Genomic DNA, 18,622 nt, shown 5'->3' with positions numbered 1-18,622 from the left:
TTCCCCATACAGGAGTTGTATAAAGATAATTACTATATACCTATTTCCCCATACAGTAGTGATATAAAGATAATTACTATGTACCTATTTCCCCATACAGTAGTGATATAAAGATAATTACTATGTATCTATTTCCCCATACAGGAGTTATATAAAGATAATTACTATATACCTATTTCCCCATACAGGAGTTGTATAAAGATAATTACTATGTACCTATTTCCCCATACAGGAGTTATATAAAGATAATTACTATATACCTATTTCCCCATACAGGAGTTGTATAAAGATAATTACTATATATCTATTTCCCCATACAGGAGTGGTATAAAGATAATTACTATGTACCTATTTCCCCATACAGGAGTGGTATAAAGATAATTACTATATACCTATTTCCCCATACAGGAGTTATATAAAGATAATTACTATATACCTATTTCCCCATACAGGAGTTGTATAAAGATAATTACTATATATCTATTTCCCCATACAGGAGTGGTATAAAGATAATTACTATATATCTATTTCCCCATACAGGATTGGTATACAGATAATTACTATGTATCTATTTCCCCATACAGGAGTGGTATAAAGATAATTACTATGTACCTATTTCCCCATACAGGAGTGGTATAAAGATAATTACTATCTATTTCCCCATACAGGAGTTGTATAAAGATAATTACTATATACCTATTTCCCCATACAGAAGTTGTATAAAGATAATTACTATCTATTTCCCCATACAGGAGTTGTATAAAGATAATTACTATGTACCTATTTCCCCATACAGGAGTTATATAAAGATAATTACTATACATGTATATCTATTTCCCCATACAGGAGTTGTATAAAGATAATTACTATAGATCTATTTCCCCATACAGGAGTGGTTCTATCATATGGATGAGAAGTATATCCGCAGATTTCTGTTACGTGACCACAACCTTAACGAGGAGCAGTACGAGATTCTTCAATGTTACGAAAAACTCATGATGAAGTAGGTGTTTTCAGCCACGCAGTGAGATCTGCATGTGTATGTTGTTAAAATCCAGAGTTGGTTTATTCTGATGATATATGTGTAAAATAATGTACCATGTAGGTCCCTAATGGTGAAGACTGACTGTAATAAAATTTTGTATGAAATATCATTTCAGCACATAGTCACAAATGTTCTATTTTCAATGAATGTTAGCATGAAATATCATGTATTTAAGTACATTAGTATGGAATATGATCATATGAGCGTATGATGGCATACATTTGTACTTCTCCGAATGTAATATTTCTATAAGTAGCAGTATCCTGTAGTTGAGGCCTAGTTATGTTGTAAGACTTGACGTGTGATTCTAACTTTCAGGGAGCATTACAAGAACCTTCACCTTTGTGGAGCTAGCAAACTGCCAGCAGATGCTTGTAAAATGTAAGTATTAGAGCAGGTCACACAGAAAATATAGAACACCATATCTTTGGGTAATTTACCCCAAACTGGTGAATTGGGTCAATTTAACTTGTTTCAGATGTTAACTTCAGTGTCCCGAATTCTAACACTTCCAATTGATAATATGTCTATTGTCCCCCGCTTTGCCAAAAAAGATTTGAAATTTGGGTTTGTCTATTTGTCTGTCTGTCTATTTGTCACCCAACAGTTCTAACTGATGTTAACAGATTTTCTTCAAATGTGGTAACCAGTTTTAAAGACTTCATGGCTAAACCAAGGTTAATTGCCGCTTTTAATTACCTGACTTTGTCTGTTTCCATGAAAGAGTTTAACTTGAAAAGTTGTAATAGATTTTTCTTCAAGCTTGATAACAAGGTTAAATACCTTAAGGGCTCGGCCAACGTTGATTGCCACTTTTGTCAGACTTTATTTGACAAAGTTATGGCCTCTTAAGTAACAAAAAAAAATTCTCAGCTGTTTCCATGCAATAACTCCTGCAAATATCCCTTTATCATCAAACTCGGTAATAGAGTTATCGCCCCTTGATTTAATGGGAAAAACATTGTATATTTGCCTTTAAATAACTCTCTCAAATATTTTCGGAAAGTACTATTCACATTGGGAACAGGTCTTAATGTAGTAAGGTCTCAACCAAATTCGTGATAGGGTTTGTTAATGGCAGATGAGAAGAGAATTCTTTCAAAATCAGTTTACTTTATCCCTTAATGCATGTTTGATACATGTTTGATAAAACATTTAACTTCTTTATAAGGCCTTCCCTTTTTCTTCAATACATTAGGGTTCAACATAAAGACATGTTTACTCATAACCTCAGAAATGTTTACATACAAAATGTCAGGAAAGTGGTTGATGTGAATTCCATGAATTTGCCTGTCTATATAACTAGTAGATGTTATTGTCAGTGTATTTCGTGTGATGTCATCAATTCTAACAAAACATGTCCAGATTTGATTGTCGGGTTGTGTTGCAGCAGCAGCTGTTTGTATAATGGTTTATGTTGAGTTTCAGTAAAAATCCATGATCTATTACAGTAATATATTTTCCAATAAATGACTAATTGATTATTGCCATGTTCACTGTAACCATGACAACTGTTTGTCTGATATACTTCAGGAGAAATATAGATAGCCATGCCCTGATCCAGCAAATAAAGAACAGTACATCGGGGAAAGATAAAGACTTTGATGAACCGGAACATGAGGATGGTGACTCCCCAGCAGGTACACTTTATAACCCTCATGTTGAAAATATGTCTGATAATGTGGAATATTAAATATGATTTGTCATTTTTAGCAAGATTGATTCACCTTTCAATAGCATGGCTAAGTTTTATCTTTGACATACAACAGATGTACTAAAGCTATACACTATACAACAGATATACTCAAACTATACACTATGTAATTAGCATCTTGTGGTTTAACTTGGGCTATTTCCTACCAAACTCCCTACACATTTGTATTAATTTACTAGTCTGGATCGATCTGTATATGTTTTGTGTTTGTCTTTTCTCTGTATTGTTTTGTCTCTTTGTATCCTATGGTCAGTGGTCAAGTCTGTCCTACATCATTGATACAGACCTTGACCTACTTTCAAGTTCAAAGGGGTCAAACACATCTTTTTTAAAGAAAGCTGAATAGGAAAATGTTATTATGTACTGGTTGTAATCAGGATGACATTATTGACAGATATTGTAGATAAGATCTGGGGCCTTAAACCTACTGTCTATGTACTGGTTATTATAGGGTGACATTAGGGACAGATATTGTAGATCTGGGACCTTAAACCTACTGTCTATGTACTGGTTATTATAGGGTGACATTATAGGGACAGATATTGTAGATAAGATCTGGGACCTTAAACCTACTGTCTATGTACTGGTTATTATAGGGTGACATTAGGGACAGATATTGTAGATCTGGGACCTTAAACCTACTGTCTATGTACTGGTTATTATAGGGTGACATTAGGGACAGATATTGTAGATAAGATCTGGGACCTTAAACCTACTGTCTATGTACTGGTTATTATAGGGTGACATTAGGGACAGATATTGTAGATAAGATCTGGGGCCTTAAACCTACTGTCTATGTACTGGTTATTATAGGGTGACATTAGAGACAGATATTGTAGATAAGATCCGGGACCTTAAACCTACTGTCTATGTACTGGTTATTATAGGGAGACATTAGGGACAGATATTGTAGATAAGATCTGGGACCTTAAACCTACTGTCTATGTACTGGTTATTATAGGGTGACATTAGGGACAGATATTGTAGATCTGGGACCTTAAACCTACTGTCTATGTACTGGTTATTATAGGGTGACATTAGGGACAGATATTGTAGATCTGTGACCTTAAACCTACTATCTATGTACTGGTTATTATAGGGTGACATTAGGGACAGATATTGTAGATAAGATCTGGGACCTTAAACCTACTGTCTAGGTACTGGTTATTATAGGGTGACATTAGGGACAGATATTGTAGATAAGATCTGGGACCTAAAACCTACTGTCTATGTACTGGTTTTTATAGGGTGACATTAGAGACAGATATTGTACATAAGATCTGGGACCTAAAACCTACTGTCTATGTACTGGTTATTATAGGGTGACATTAGGGACAGATATCATAGATAAGATCTGGGACCTAAAACCTACTGTCTATGTACTGGTTATTATAGGGTGACATTAGGGACAGATATTGTAGATAAGATCTGGGACCTTAAACCTACTGTCTATGTACTGGTTATTATAGGGTGGCATTAGGGACAGATATTGTACATAAGATCTGGGACCTTAAACCTACTGTCTATGTACTGGTTATTATAGGGTGACATTAGAGACAGATATTGTAGATAAGATCTGGGACCTTAAACCTACTGTCTATGTACTGGTTATTATAGGGTGACATTAGAGACAGATATTGTAGATCTGGGACCTTAAACCTACTGTCTATGTACTGGTTATTATAGGGTGACATTAGGGACAGATATTGTAGATCTGGGACCTTAAACCTACTGTCTATGTACTGGTTATTATAGGGTGACATTAGGGACAGATATTGTAGATCTGGGGCCTTAAACCTACTGTCTATGTACTGGTTATTATAGGGTGACATTAGGGACAGATATTGTAGATAAGATCTGGGACCTTAAACCTACTGTCTATGTACTGGTTATTATAGGGTGACATTAGGGACAGATATTGTAGATAAGATCTGGGACCTTAAACCTACTGTCTATGTACTGGTTATTATAGGGTTACATTAGGGACAGATATTGTAGGTAAGATCTGGGACCTTAAACCTACTGTCTATGTACTGGTTATTATAGGGTGACATGAGGGACAGATATTGTAGATAAGATCTGGGACCTTAAACCTACTGTCTATGTACTGGTTATTATAGGATGACATTAGGGACAGATATTGTAGATAAGATCTGGGACCTTAAACCTACTGTCTATGTACTGGTTATTATAGGGTGACATTAGGGACAGATATTGTAGATAAGATCTGGGGCCTTAAACCTACTGTCTATGTACTGGTTATATAGGGTGACATTAGGGACAGATATTGTAGATAAGATCTGGGACCTAAAACCTACTGTCTATGTACTGGTTATTATAGGGAGACATTAGGGACAGATATTGTAGATAAGATCTGGGACCTTAAACCTACTGTCTATGTACTGGTTATTATAGGGTGACATTAGGGACAGATATCATAGATAAGATATGGGACCTTAAACTTACTGTCTATGTACTGGTTATTATAGGGAGACATTAGGGACAGATATTGTAGATCTGGGACCTTAAACCTACTGTCTATGTACTGGTTGTTATAGGGTGACATTAGGGACAGATATTGTAGATAAGATCTGGGACCTTAAACCTACTGTCTATGTACTGGTTATTATAGGGTGACATTAGGGACAGATATTGTACATAAGATCTGGGACCTTACACCTACTGTCTATGTACTGGTTATTATAGGGTGACATTATATAATTAGGGACAGATATTGTAGATCTGGGGCCTTAAACCTACTGTCTATGTACTGGTTATTATAGGGTGACATTAGAGACAGATATTGTAGATAAGATCTGGGACCTTAAACCTACTGTCTATGTACTGGTTATTATAAGGTGACATTAGGGACAGATATTGTAGATAAGATCTGGGACCTTAAACCTACTGTCTATGTACTGGTTATTATAGGGAGACATTAGGGACAGATATTGTAGATAAGATCTGGGACCTAAAACCTACTGTCTATGTACTGGTTATTATAGGGAGACATTAGGGACAGATATTGTAGATAAGATCTGGGACCTAAAACCTACTGTCTATGTACTGGTTATTATAGGGTGACATTAGGGACAGATATTGTAGATAAGATCTGGGACCTAAAACCTACTGTCTATGTACTGGTTATTATAGGGAGACATTAGGGACAGATATTGTAGATAAGATCTGGGACCTTAAACCTACTGTCTATGTACTGGTTATTATAGGGTGACATAATTAGGGACAGATATTGTACATAAGATCTGGGACCTTACACCTACTGTCTATGTACTGGTTATTATAGGGTGACATTAGGGACAGATATTGTAGATCTGGGGCCTTAAACCTACTGTCTATGTACTGGTTATTATAGGGTGACATTAGAGACAGATATTGTAGATAAGATCTGGGACCTTAAACCTACTGTCTATGTACTGGTTATTATAGGGTGACATTAGGGACAGATATTGTAGATAAGATCTGGGACCTTAAACCTACTGTCTATGTACTGGTTATTATAGGGAGACATTAGGGACAGATATTGTAGATAAGATCTGGGACCTTAAACCTACTGTCTATGTACTGGTTATTATAGGGTGACATAATTAGGGACAGATATTGTAGGTAAGATCTGGGACCTTAAACCTACTGTCTATGTACTGGTTATTATAGGGTGACATGAGGGACAGATATTGTAGATCTGGGACCTTAAACCTACTGTCTATGTACTGGTTATTATAGGGTGACATTAGGGACAGATATTGTAGATAAGATCTGGGACCTTAAACCTACTGTCTATGTACTGGTTATTATAGGGTGACATGAGGGACAGATATTGTAGATCTGGGACCTTAAACCTGCTGTCTATGTTCTGGTTATTATACGGTGACATTAGGGACAGATATTGTAGATAAGATCTGGGACCTTAAACCTACTGCCTATGTACTGGTTATTATAGGGTGACATTAGGGACAGATATTATAGATAAGATCTGGGACCTTAAACCTACTGTCTATGTACTGGTTATTATAGGGTGACATTAGGGACAGATATTGTAGATCTGGGGCCTTAAACCTACTGTCTATGTACTGGTTATTATAGGGTGACATTAGGGACAGATATTGTAGATAAGATCTGGGACCTTAAACCTACTGTCTAGGTACTGGTTATTATAGGGTGACATTAGGGACAGATATTGTAGATAAGATCTGGGACCTTAAACCTACTGTCTATGTACTGGTTATTATAGGGTGACATTAGGGACAGATATTGTAGATAAGATCTGGGACCTTAAACCTACTGTCTAGGTACTAGTTATTATAGGGTGGCATTAGGGACAGATATTGTAGATAAGATGTGGGACCTTAAACCTACTGTCTATGTACTGGTTATTATAGGGTGACATTAGGGACAGATATCATAGATAAGATATGGGACCTTAAACCTACTGTCTATGTACTGGTTATTATAGGGTGACATTAGGGACAGATATTGTAGATCTGGGACCTTAAACCTACTGTCTATGTACTGGTTATTATAGGGTGACATTAGGGACAGATATTGTAGATAAGATCTGGGACCTTAAACCTACTGTCTATGTACTGGTTATTATAGGGTGACATTAGAGACAGATATTGTAGATCTGGGGTCTTAAACCTACTGTCTATGTACTGGTTATTATAGGGTGACATTAGGGACAGATATTGTAGATAAGATCTGGGACCTTAAACCTACTGTCTATGTACTGGTTATTATAGGGTGACATTAGAGACAGATATTGTAGATCTGGGACCTTAAACCTACTGTCTATGTACTGGTTATTATAGGGTGACATTAGGGACAGATATTGTAGATAAGATCTGGGACCTTAAACCTACTGTCTATGTACTGGTTATTATCACATACCTATGTAATCTTACAATAGTGATACAACAAATGTCGGTGGATGTTTTCTGTCGGTTTGTATCACACATGTGTGATACAAGATGTTGTATCACCATACTAGCCGGAACTACTTTTAAGGGGAATTCCCTTTTCCATGAAACTAAAAATAGAAAGTTCATTGGAAGAAATAAAGTGAAGCTGTATCTTACAACATTGATTAAAAATTATAAAAACATTTTTTTTTAAATAAATGCATTTAATTACAAATAAAAATCAATTACTTGAATATTTTAAATGTACGTTTATTTCTCTTAAATGAATATTGTCCTCCCGACATTTCTGTCGTCTGCTAGAGTCTGTTTGAGAGCTCATAGTCTATCATCATAACATGGAACTTTCGGACGTTAACTTTGAAATTCTTCATGATATTATATTTGATGAGGGGATAACGAGGAAGGGTTTGTAAATGACGGAGAAAATCACATTGTTCCTTCACAGCAGCCCGTACAAACATCTAACCCCTCATTACCTGCGTCTCCTCTCCAAGTTATGCCTGTCAGAGGTCATTTAATCCAAAACTTTTTGTAAATCCCGAGAATTCATCCAGATGTCCAATCAAATCATTTAAACTTTACGCGAAACACAGGCCACACGAAATGAACACTGCAGAATCTCCCTTTTATCTTGCTGTCAATCACAACGAGAACGGTAAACGGTGGTTTAAAAATCAGCCAGTGGGGAAAAATAAGCTTTCTGATATGATGAAAACCATGGCAAACAATGCCGGCCTTGTTGGAAAAAAGACCAACCAATCCCTCCGTAAAACTCTGTGCACAAAACTTTTGCATTCTGGCGTAGCACCGACAACAATCATGCAGTTGAGTGGTCATAAAAATGTCAACAGTGTGAATAATATTATGCAGTGGCATCCATGCAGCAGCAACGAGAAATGTGCGAACTTCTACAAAATGTCCCCGAAACATCTTTGTCAGCAAAGTCTGTCCGATCGACAATTTCTCGTAGTGAAGTGGCAAAGAGAAATATCCAGAAATGAAAACGCGGTCGAACCAGTTAAAAATCCAATGCCAAGGTCATCTGAAGATTGTCAAAATCTTGCCACGGGAATGTTTTCTGGGGCAAATATTACTGGCGGCACATTTAACATTTCATTTCAAATATCTTCCCAATCTTCCTCTCAAGTTATATCTCCTCCTAGGAAATATCGTAGAATCCTACGAATCACTGACGATGACGATGACTCGGTGTGACATGTCACTTGTTTTTGTGAATGAATTGCACGCGCTGTGACGTAGTCGCTCAACGATGTCTAGGTATGGAGAATATGTGTTTGATGCCATCGATATATAGGTTTAATTTGATTTTTTTACTATATCAATGCTTAACTAATGCTAAATCAAATTAAATTAAACAGTATTTGTAAAGTTTGCTGCTTGAAGTAAACGATGTTGTATTTTAAATCATAATTAAATGCCGAACACTTTCACTGACAGTTGGGAGAATTTATTAACATATATCTGATTGAAAATAAAAGATTTGACATCAATTAGTGCTGTGATTTTCCTTTACATTTTCAGTTTGAAAACAGAAGGGAGTTAATCAGTACAAAAATATTGATCAAGTGTAAACTGCCTAGATCTGTCAACTAGCTTGGCCTACACTTTTAATCAGTTGACGAACTCATGATGACGAGATGACGATTTTTTTTCTTCATTGAAAACGAAAATAATACATAGTGATGTGACGCCACTTGAAACCGCAAATGGATTCCATAATTAAGGAAAGTTGCAATTAATAAAGGTATGTGATAAAAGCAAAACCACCCATATGTGTTGATCTGTCGAGTCGGATCGCCCTCGTTTCTTGCGCGGAGGAAAAATATCACTCGTGTGCTCCGCACACTCGTGATATTTTCCTCCGCGCAAGAAACGAGGGCGATCCGACTCGACAGATCAACACATATGGGTGGTTTTGCTTATTTATAGGGTGACATTGGGGACAGATATTGTAGATAAGATCTGGGACCTTAAACCTACTGTCTATGTACTGGTTATTATAGGGTGACATTATAGGGACAGATATTGTAGATCTGGGACCTTAAACCTACTGTCTATGTACTGGTTATTATAGGGTGACATTAGGGACAGATATTGTAGATCTGGGACCTTAAACCTACTGTCTATGTACTGGTTATTATAGGGAGACATTAGGGACAGATATTGTAGATAAGATCTGGGACCTTAAACCTACTGTCTATGTACTGGTTATTATAGGGTGACATTAGGGACAGATATTGTAGATAAGATCTGGGACCTTAAACCTACTGTCTATGTACTGGTTATTATAGGGTGACATTAGGGACAGATATTGTAGATAAGATCTGGGACCTTAAACCTACATTTAGATAATTTACATAGAGACACACTTTAACTCAGTCACCTTTTGTAGATTATATAAATTGTATGGTCTTAATATTACTTTCTTATTTCAGATGTGTCAAGAGTGACATTCACTTTGGAAGAAACTCCAAATACACCCAATGAAGCGAAGCACTTTTTTGATAAACATATTCAGAGGCCAGTTAGCCATATGGTTAGTATCAAAATATCTGTCAGTGTTCTGATGTAAAGATTACTAGTTCTATGCGTCCCCTAACCTAGTAGGCGGGTATAAGTATTATCCCACAGTTCACTGATTTATCTCCTGTTTTAGATGTGAGAGAATTTCTCTGTCAGCCCCTAGGGTATGATAGATTGCACGCGCTAACCTTCTGAACCGGAAGTACTTCTAGAACTACTTTTTGAGTGACGTCACTATGGTTCCCACATTGCTATTTAATGTTAAATATGCATAAGAGACACACAGTTTTATGAAATGACAAACTATACTATTGTTAAAATCAGAATGGTTTCACGGATACCTTATTTTAGTGTTCTGTTTTGATAGATATTGTGAATTATTTCTAGACCTATGCTTTCTTGTGTAATGATATTGGTCTGTATTTGTTTGGGACTGTGAGGGGTACTTCTTCCAATGAGGATGTTTACAAACGGACATTCATCACCGATGGGATATGTATTTATTTAAAGTTGTGGGAGAAAAATAATCGTTCCCTACCTAGGGAGTGTGACAAAGAAATCTCAACCCTCGGGGTAATTTATGAATGTCTAACCCTCTGCAAGTCTCGGGCTGGACGTTCATGAATTCCCCCTCGGGTGGAGATTTCTCTGTCACACCCCCAAGGCAGGGAAATGTTCTATTAATCACTTAATCTGTATGGTTATCTACTTGGCTATCTGTCCAAATTAAAAAGTCCATGTACAAGTCTCACAATATATATTTGCGATATTTATACATTGACATCAGGAGGCTATATCTGGGTTATCATTGAACATTAAAAAGACGAGATAGACAATACACCTCTCAATCATATTAAGTAGTTTGGTCAGGAGACGTGGGATGGATTGGGACAGTTATCCTGATAACACTTACATTCTTGTTACCTGTAGCAATGTTAGGTAGACTTAGATCAGTAGAAATGAGATAATACATCCTTACTGATTTTTGATTGACAGAATGTGTATGGTTTCTCCACTGGACTGCAAGCTCATGATCGAATCACAAAGAACCGGCAAATCACAGGGATGAACTCAATTCGAGAGCAGTGGAGTAACAAACGCAGCAATAACTTACAGCTTCAGCGCATGAGGACAATCCGGAAAATGCCAGAACGAGCTATTTCATGGTCTGAGGAGGATGCGGAGGGGGCACATATGCGAGAGCATCACAAACCTCGACAACGTGCCATGACGATGAATAATGACGGGTCATCTATTCCGACCAATCACATGTTCAATGAGCCTAAGAATACCGTGATTGAAATAGATGAAAATGCCGTATTTGAGGGTACAGAAGATGAACCACTTATGGACGATAAGGACAACAGTGGTAAGAACAATACTAAGGGGGACGACTCAGGTTCTGTTCCAAAAGGTGATTCTATTGATCGGCATGGACAACTTACAAGGCAGGGAGCTGTGGCTGTAGAAGACATACCTCTAAAGCCTGTTGGTGACCTCCAGCGACATCATTCCTTAGACTGAACGACTGAGGGAATTTTTGTCCAGGTTTATCTGATTCTGGGAAATGTGATTATATATCAACTGATATGATGGGAGCTTGGCTGGATTTTAGATAACTTAAAAGTTCAGATATGTAGCATTGGATATATTCCTTCCTTCTGACTGTATAAACTGATGAGGGCTATTCCAAAATGATCTGTGTGGGAGGGGTTGGAGGCACATTCCAAAATGATCTGTGTGGGAGGGGTTGGAGACACATTCCAAAATTATCTTTGTGGGAGGGGTTGGAGACACATTCCAAAATTATCTTTGTGGGAGGGGTTGGAGACACATTCCAAAATTATCTTTGTGGGAGGGGTTGGAGACACATTCCAAAATTATCTTTGTGGGAGGGGTGAGAGGCACTTGTATTTAAATTTGATGGGTGATGGGGATAAAGCCCCATTTTTCTAGTATTCCTTATAATCTTTATGTTCTAATATTTGATGGGTGGTGGGGACCTCCCACCCCTACCACAAGGATAATTTTGGTACAACCCTAAACTAAAACTCAAATGATGAAATTCAATCTAAAGTTTAAGTGTTTATAATATAGATAGCTTTGTTCTCGCCATTTCACCATGTTTATATTTAATACTACCCGGTAATGGTTTGATTTTATAACCTGTGTTCAATAATTAAAGAAGAATAATGTTATAATCGACAAGTTCAAAGTCAAACTTGAGACCTAGTCTGTTATGGTTATGCCAGCATGAAGTTTTTTGTGATTAATTTTTCTCTAACAGACAGTTTTTATTAAGTATTTTTATATCAACATCATGTTTGAACTGTATATTTTCCAAGCATTAGATATGTTAAGAATATTTTCAAGTAAAAAAGAAATCCTTTCATTCCCATATACCATATTTTACATTTTTTTATTTACATGTGCTAAGGTATGTGTATGTGTATAATATATTGTTGGATGTTTGGGACAGTTAAGTGTGGTTGACTGACCTATTGACTTGCAGGGTCTGAGTATCTAATGAGGTGTGATACTGAGGATAAGACACTCTACCCTGGTACTCACCACTGTCTAAGTGGAGTATGGAGTAGCCTAGGTTGTGTGTTATAACTGTTTCTGTTAGTATTCATCGCCCAATAAGTTTGGCAGGACATCTACCAACAGGTGCCATTCTTGTGTTCAGAGGGTCTTTTGGAGTATATCTCCAAAACTGTTCAAAATAACTTCCTTAAACTGTCTACACCCATAAATCAAGTGGTTTAGTACTTAGTGCCTTTTTGCTATGGAGCAGTTTTAATTTTTGATTTTGTTACCATGGAAACAATTATTCAATTCACTGATTTTAGTGCTTTCTTCAAAACCATTAATTAAAAAAAAACAAACTTGTGGAGTCGTTAAACTGTACTATATAGATACACCGACTGATTGGTTACCAGTTACTTACTGTAGAGCGATGATTTATTTCGGATACTCTCAATTCCTCCACTGTCCACTATAGCTCAACTGTGTTAGATTAGAATTTCATCACCATTGCTGTTCCATCGTATTGATGTTTGCCTCCAAATATCTTAACCATAATCTCAATGTGATATCATACCTGTGACTGGGCTTCCTGGGCGAGGGATCTCAATGTGATATCATACCTGTGACTGGGCTTCCTGGGCGAGGGATCTGAATGACTAAGTCCTGGTGTATTATTTTCAAGAGATGATCAAAGCATACGAACATGAGCCTTCAAAAACACAGACTCTCACGAAGTTACGTACATTTTACACTCATGAAAACTGTCAACATTTTACCATATTGATGACATGTATATGATATTCAATGGGGAACTTCTGAATCTCCTCTATAGATCACATTGGTATAATATAGTAATTGTTGGGCTTCATTCATTTTGTACGCCTTGAAAATCTTATTTGTGCTAACATTTTTGGTCCAGAAAGTTTGCTATTGTATATAGAATATTCCATTGGTCCAGAAAGTTTGCTATTGTATATAGAATATTCCATTTAAGAAATCACTTTTTTAACATTCCTGTACTGTTAAATAATCCGCATCTGAATGTTCCCTTTAACATGTCCGGGCTGTATCCTGTTGTTATCGTTGTTTGGAATGTTACTGCTGACTTTTATTAGCTCGTCTCTTCGAAGAAGAGTGAGAGCTTATGTCGTCACTCCGGCGTCGGCGTTGGTTTTCCAAATGTTAATTTTTTGGTGCAAGTGTTGAAAGGCATAGTAATTTATGGTAATATGGTCCCTGTGGGGGTCAAACTATCCCCTCCCGGAGTTAAACTAAAAGATTTTTTGGGAAAAAAACAGCTTTTTGAAAATTTTTGGACTTAGAAAATTTTTGCGTTAAGTGTTTGGTGCAAGTGTTAAGAGGTTTTAATACATCACTTTATAATTGTACTAGGGTGCTGATATTTGGCAATAGAGTCCCTATGGAGTAAGACAATCCCTTCCTGGAGTAAAACTTGGATTTTTCTTTTTAAATCTGTGTTTTTTCTGTTTTTGTTTTTAAATCTTTGGACTTTGTGTTAAGTTTATATTGTGAGTGTTGAAAGGCATAGTAATACATGGTATTAGGTTCCCTGTGGGGGTTAAACTATCCCTTGCCGGAGTTAAACTGAAATATTTTTTTTGGGAAAAAACACATTTAAAAAAAAAAATTTTGTGCAAATGTTGAAAGCTATTTAACACATCACTTTATGATTGTACTAGGGTGCTGATATTTGGTAAAAGAGTCCCTATGGAGTTACACTATCCCTTCTTGGGGTGAAACTGAAAATAAAACAATGTGAAAATGCTCACAATAGACAATTTATATCGGTCCACATTTTTCAAGGGAGACAACTCTCATTAGGATAATATTTTGTCAAAAAATTGAAGAAATATGTCCAAAAGCAATTACATTTGTATTTAATATATTCATTTAATCTACCAAAGCATAGCTTGTCTCCTGAATGTTTGTCAATAAATAATTTATATATAAATAAATTGGTATGGTTTTGAAAATTGCATGAATTCACAAAGCATAATCTGATCAAGTAAACAATATAAATATTATTAATGCAATTTGCGAAACCATTCCAATTAATATATTTTGATTATTTATTGACAAACATTTGCGAGACGAGCTATGCTGTTCTCGAACAGCTCTTGTATTATTTATATGGTTACAATACACCTTATCTATGTTAAATCTACAGACTAGTTAAGATTTCAGCTGCTGGGTAAAACTGCTACTACTCCGGTAAATCAAAATTGTGATGATATAAAGATATCTATGTCTGCCAACTTCCTTAAAATGTTGTGGGACTGTCAGAAGGTTCATATTTTAAGCCTGTGTAAAAGTAAAGACAACATTTTGACAATCAAATGAGGTAAACTTAAAGCTATAGTTTTAAACTGTAACATTGTTTAAATTATGAACCGCCTTTTTCTGTGATAAATTATTAATTAAGAAGGCAGTGTGCGACTGCATTTGTAGATCTCCTTAAACCTACATTTATGGTCGGATAAACAAGATAAATGAACTCTTACATTTAAAAAAAAAAATTCTTATAATTTATAAGAACACTGTGTCTAGTCTTGTGTTTATTTTTCCTAGAACTACATTCCCATTGTGGATGTTGTAAATAAATAAATGGTCAATTTTTGGTATGAATTTGAAAAGGAAAACTCATGCAGAAGGAAATTTATTTGATCTCTAAATTATCAATCAAACTATTTTCTCTGGCAGAATATTGAAGACAATCATTTCAGTATATATGGCGAAATCACATAATGCTGGCTATGTCCCTGGTGAAATCATGACATCATTAATTTTGTAAATGTTACTGACAACAACCAAGTTGTTACCTTTTGGGTACAGTTTTGTTAGTCAGATTAAGATACAGATCATCATTATATACTATATAGTGTGTGGATTGTTCATTGTTGTAACGGACAATTCACTAGAAGGAAATGAAGTAGCAAAACAACAGATAGATAGAGGCTAACTAACATTTTCAATTATTTTTTGATAGCTCATCCAATTTGCACACACTGACAAACAGGCAGAAATGCTTTTTTGCTTGATTAAAAATATACTGTTGCATGGTAAATATTGTGGTCAGCTGAACGTGACTACTCGTCGCCACCATCTTTATAATATTATTGTTTTGTACAATCAAAATAGAAGAGCAGGTGATTTTAACGGAGAACAATTTTAAATCATGTAATAAATCACTTTGATTTTATTTAAAATCTGTAACAGTTAAATTGTATTGTTAATCTGAACTGATTTTATTGTGTGGCCTGCAAAATGCAGGCAACATACAGGAATCATTATGTCAGTGATGGTGGCGGCGGCGGCGGCGGCGGAGTCCTCACAGAGGTTTCCATGCGGTTACTCAAGTTCTCTTAGTCAGATCAAGCTCGCACTACATGCAGATCTTCCGTATCACAGGTGCTTGCTTGGGAAGGCTTTTCATGTACGAAAGGTCAAAGGTCAAGGTCACTTGCTAAAAATAGAAAATGTGTGCTACCATCAATAGGAAATCTGTTTCCATTTACAAACTCATGCAATCAACCAACTTTCTATACAGGTGACACATCAACTTTGTGTAATTCTTGTTTAAAATCTGTAACAGTTAGATTGTATTGTTAGTCTGAACAAAGCCAGGTTTATTGAAATGTTTCAAAATGTAAAATTGTTTAGACAAATGATTCTGATTCCATGATTGTACATTTTGTCCTTGAGACCCAAGGATTATATTAACCATTGTTTTCTCCAGACAAGTATTCATTTACTTTAATACTACATTTGTAATATTTCTCTACTTTTTTGTTTGTTGTATTTTTTTTTACGGTATTTATTGTTAATTTAACATTATAATCTATTCAGTATATATTGATAATTTAACATTATAATCTATTCAGTATATATTGATAATTTAACATTATAACCTAGCTATTCAGTATATATTGATAATTTAACATTATAACCTAGCTATTCAGTATATATTGATAATTTAACATTATAATCTATACAGTATTTATTGATCACAGTTTTGATCAACTGTTTAATTCTACAAACATGTACTTTGAACTTTTTATATAAAATTGTTTTTTTTTCTTTTCCTGTAACATAGTAAAAGATATACATGTAAAATGTATGATTATTTGACACACTACAATATACTGTTGTAATGTTGTATACATTGTATATTGCTCATTGTTTTCCTGCCACATTTAAAGGCATAAGTTGTTAATTCAGTCTATATTTACATTTATCCGCATAATTTATATCATTATATTTCATTTGTCATTGCTGTATATAGCAGTCACACCTAAATCATGTGTCACCAAAAGTCATGGTAAGTTAAGCCATCAGGGATGGTTTTTACCCTGGAATGGTACATTAAAATTGTCTTAATATTCTCAGTTTGATAATTATCTAATGATCTAGCTGGCCTAAATAGGCCTACTTGTATTTGATAGTATATTATTATCTAAAAGATTTTATACAATGTTCCTCGTCAAATCATTGATCATCCTCGTCATTCAATAAGAGTTACTTCCCTTCTTTCGTACCATTGCACTGTTGTCCATTAAACATCTTATGACCATTTCAGACAATTTTACTGTGAAAAAAATACATCACTCAGTGTCGCCAACCTGCAATGGTAGAATGTCTGTCCATGGTCCTTTAAAATCAAAAGTGATAATTCTCACAAGAATCATCAAAATGAGGGTAATATGTACACAAAATATACAGAAATTGCATTTTAATCTTTGTTTTTTGTACCATTATCACATTTATGTGTTTAGATGGTGTTTTTTAGCCATGTTAAAATGTTTTCCTGAACATTTAAACTTTCAGAAATGATTTTTTAGTATTATAAAATATCCATTGTGGTTCAATGTTTACCAAGGAATAAGAAAAATAAATCAAGGAGGTCATTATAAAGTATCGGATTTCAATGAGTTTTAGGTCACCTGAGGTGTCTTCAAGGTCGAAGGTGTCAAATGTGTTAGAAACTTTAAATGACTTCTTATCGTAAACCAAGAGACCCAGGGCCATGATACTAAGCCAGTAGGATGTTGGGACAAGAGTTACAAAATTATTTCAACTGAATGTCCTTGACCTACTTTCAAAGTCACAGGGATGAAGGACTACCAACTTTGTTGAAATGCATAACCTTGACCTACTTGAAGGTCATATGGGTCAGATGTGTTAATAACCAAGAGGCTTTATAACCATAATATTGACAAATCTCATGCTGGCATGAAGGGCTACCAAAGGTGTTCAAATGTTCAATGACCTTGATGTGCTAAAATCTAAAAACAACTGCTCAGTAACTAAGAGGCCCAGGGTCATGATATTGGGACAGTGTAGCTTGATTTGATAACAGACTGAAAAATGTGTTTAGTTGAATGACCTTGACTTACATCTACCTTCAAGGTCACACTGGTCAAATGTGTTGAATTCTTAATTTAAAAAAACATCAAAATATCAGCTATCAGTATGTATATCAGAACTCTTGTTTCATGAATATGATAGACTATGATACGATCACGTTGACCGGTGACAAAATCAGGTGAGTACGCAGCACGCATTTGTTGATTTCTATGAAATATGACAGGTTATATTGACCAATTCTAGATTAAGTTTTAAACATGTAATTGTCCTAATTTCTCATTGCTATAATTGTGATTTCTGATTTGTTACAGTATTAAACTTTTACATTCCGGTGATAACTACATATTTATAAAAAATAAGGATAAACAATGTATATTTATGAGGTTATATACTGGTACTATGTACAGGGTACATGGGGTACATGTAGTTATATACTGGTACTATGTACAGGGTACATGTATATGTAGT

The 18,622-nt window shown here is 35.5% G+C and overlaps 1 protein-coding gene across 1 annotated transcript in view; it reads left to right on the top strand.

Annotated features, from left to right (window-relative positions):
• Window positions 1-12,633, top strand: part of LOC117342763 (sodium/hydrogen exchanger 1-like) — a 41,279-nt gene extending 28,646 nt beyond the window's left edge. Inside the window, exons 18-22 of the mRNA XM_033905005.1 lie at window positions 891-1,003; window positions 1,364-1,426; window positions 2,579-2,685; window positions 10,153-10,253; window positions 11,237-12,633. Coding sequence (XP_033760896.1) covers window positions 891-1,003; window positions 1,364-1,426; window positions 2,579-2,685; window positions 10,153-10,253; window positions 11,237-11,764 — 912 coding nt within the window. The 3' untranslated portion in view covers window positions 11,765-12,633. The remainder of the gene's footprint in view (window positions 1-890; window positions 1,004-1,363; window positions 1,427-2,578; window positions 2,686-10,152; window positions 10,254-11,236) is intronic.
• The last annotated feature ends 5,989 nt before the right edge of the window (window positions 12,634-18,622 follow it).

This window comes from Pecten maximus, chromosome 14 (assembly GCF_902652985.1).
Source record: "Pecten maximus chromosome 14, xPecMax1.1, whole genome shotgun sequence".
NCBI lineage: Eukaryota > Metazoa > Mollusca > Bivalvia > Pectinida > Pectinidae > Pecten > Pecten maximus.
This window is presented reverse-complemented; position numbering and strand designations above follow the sequence as displayed.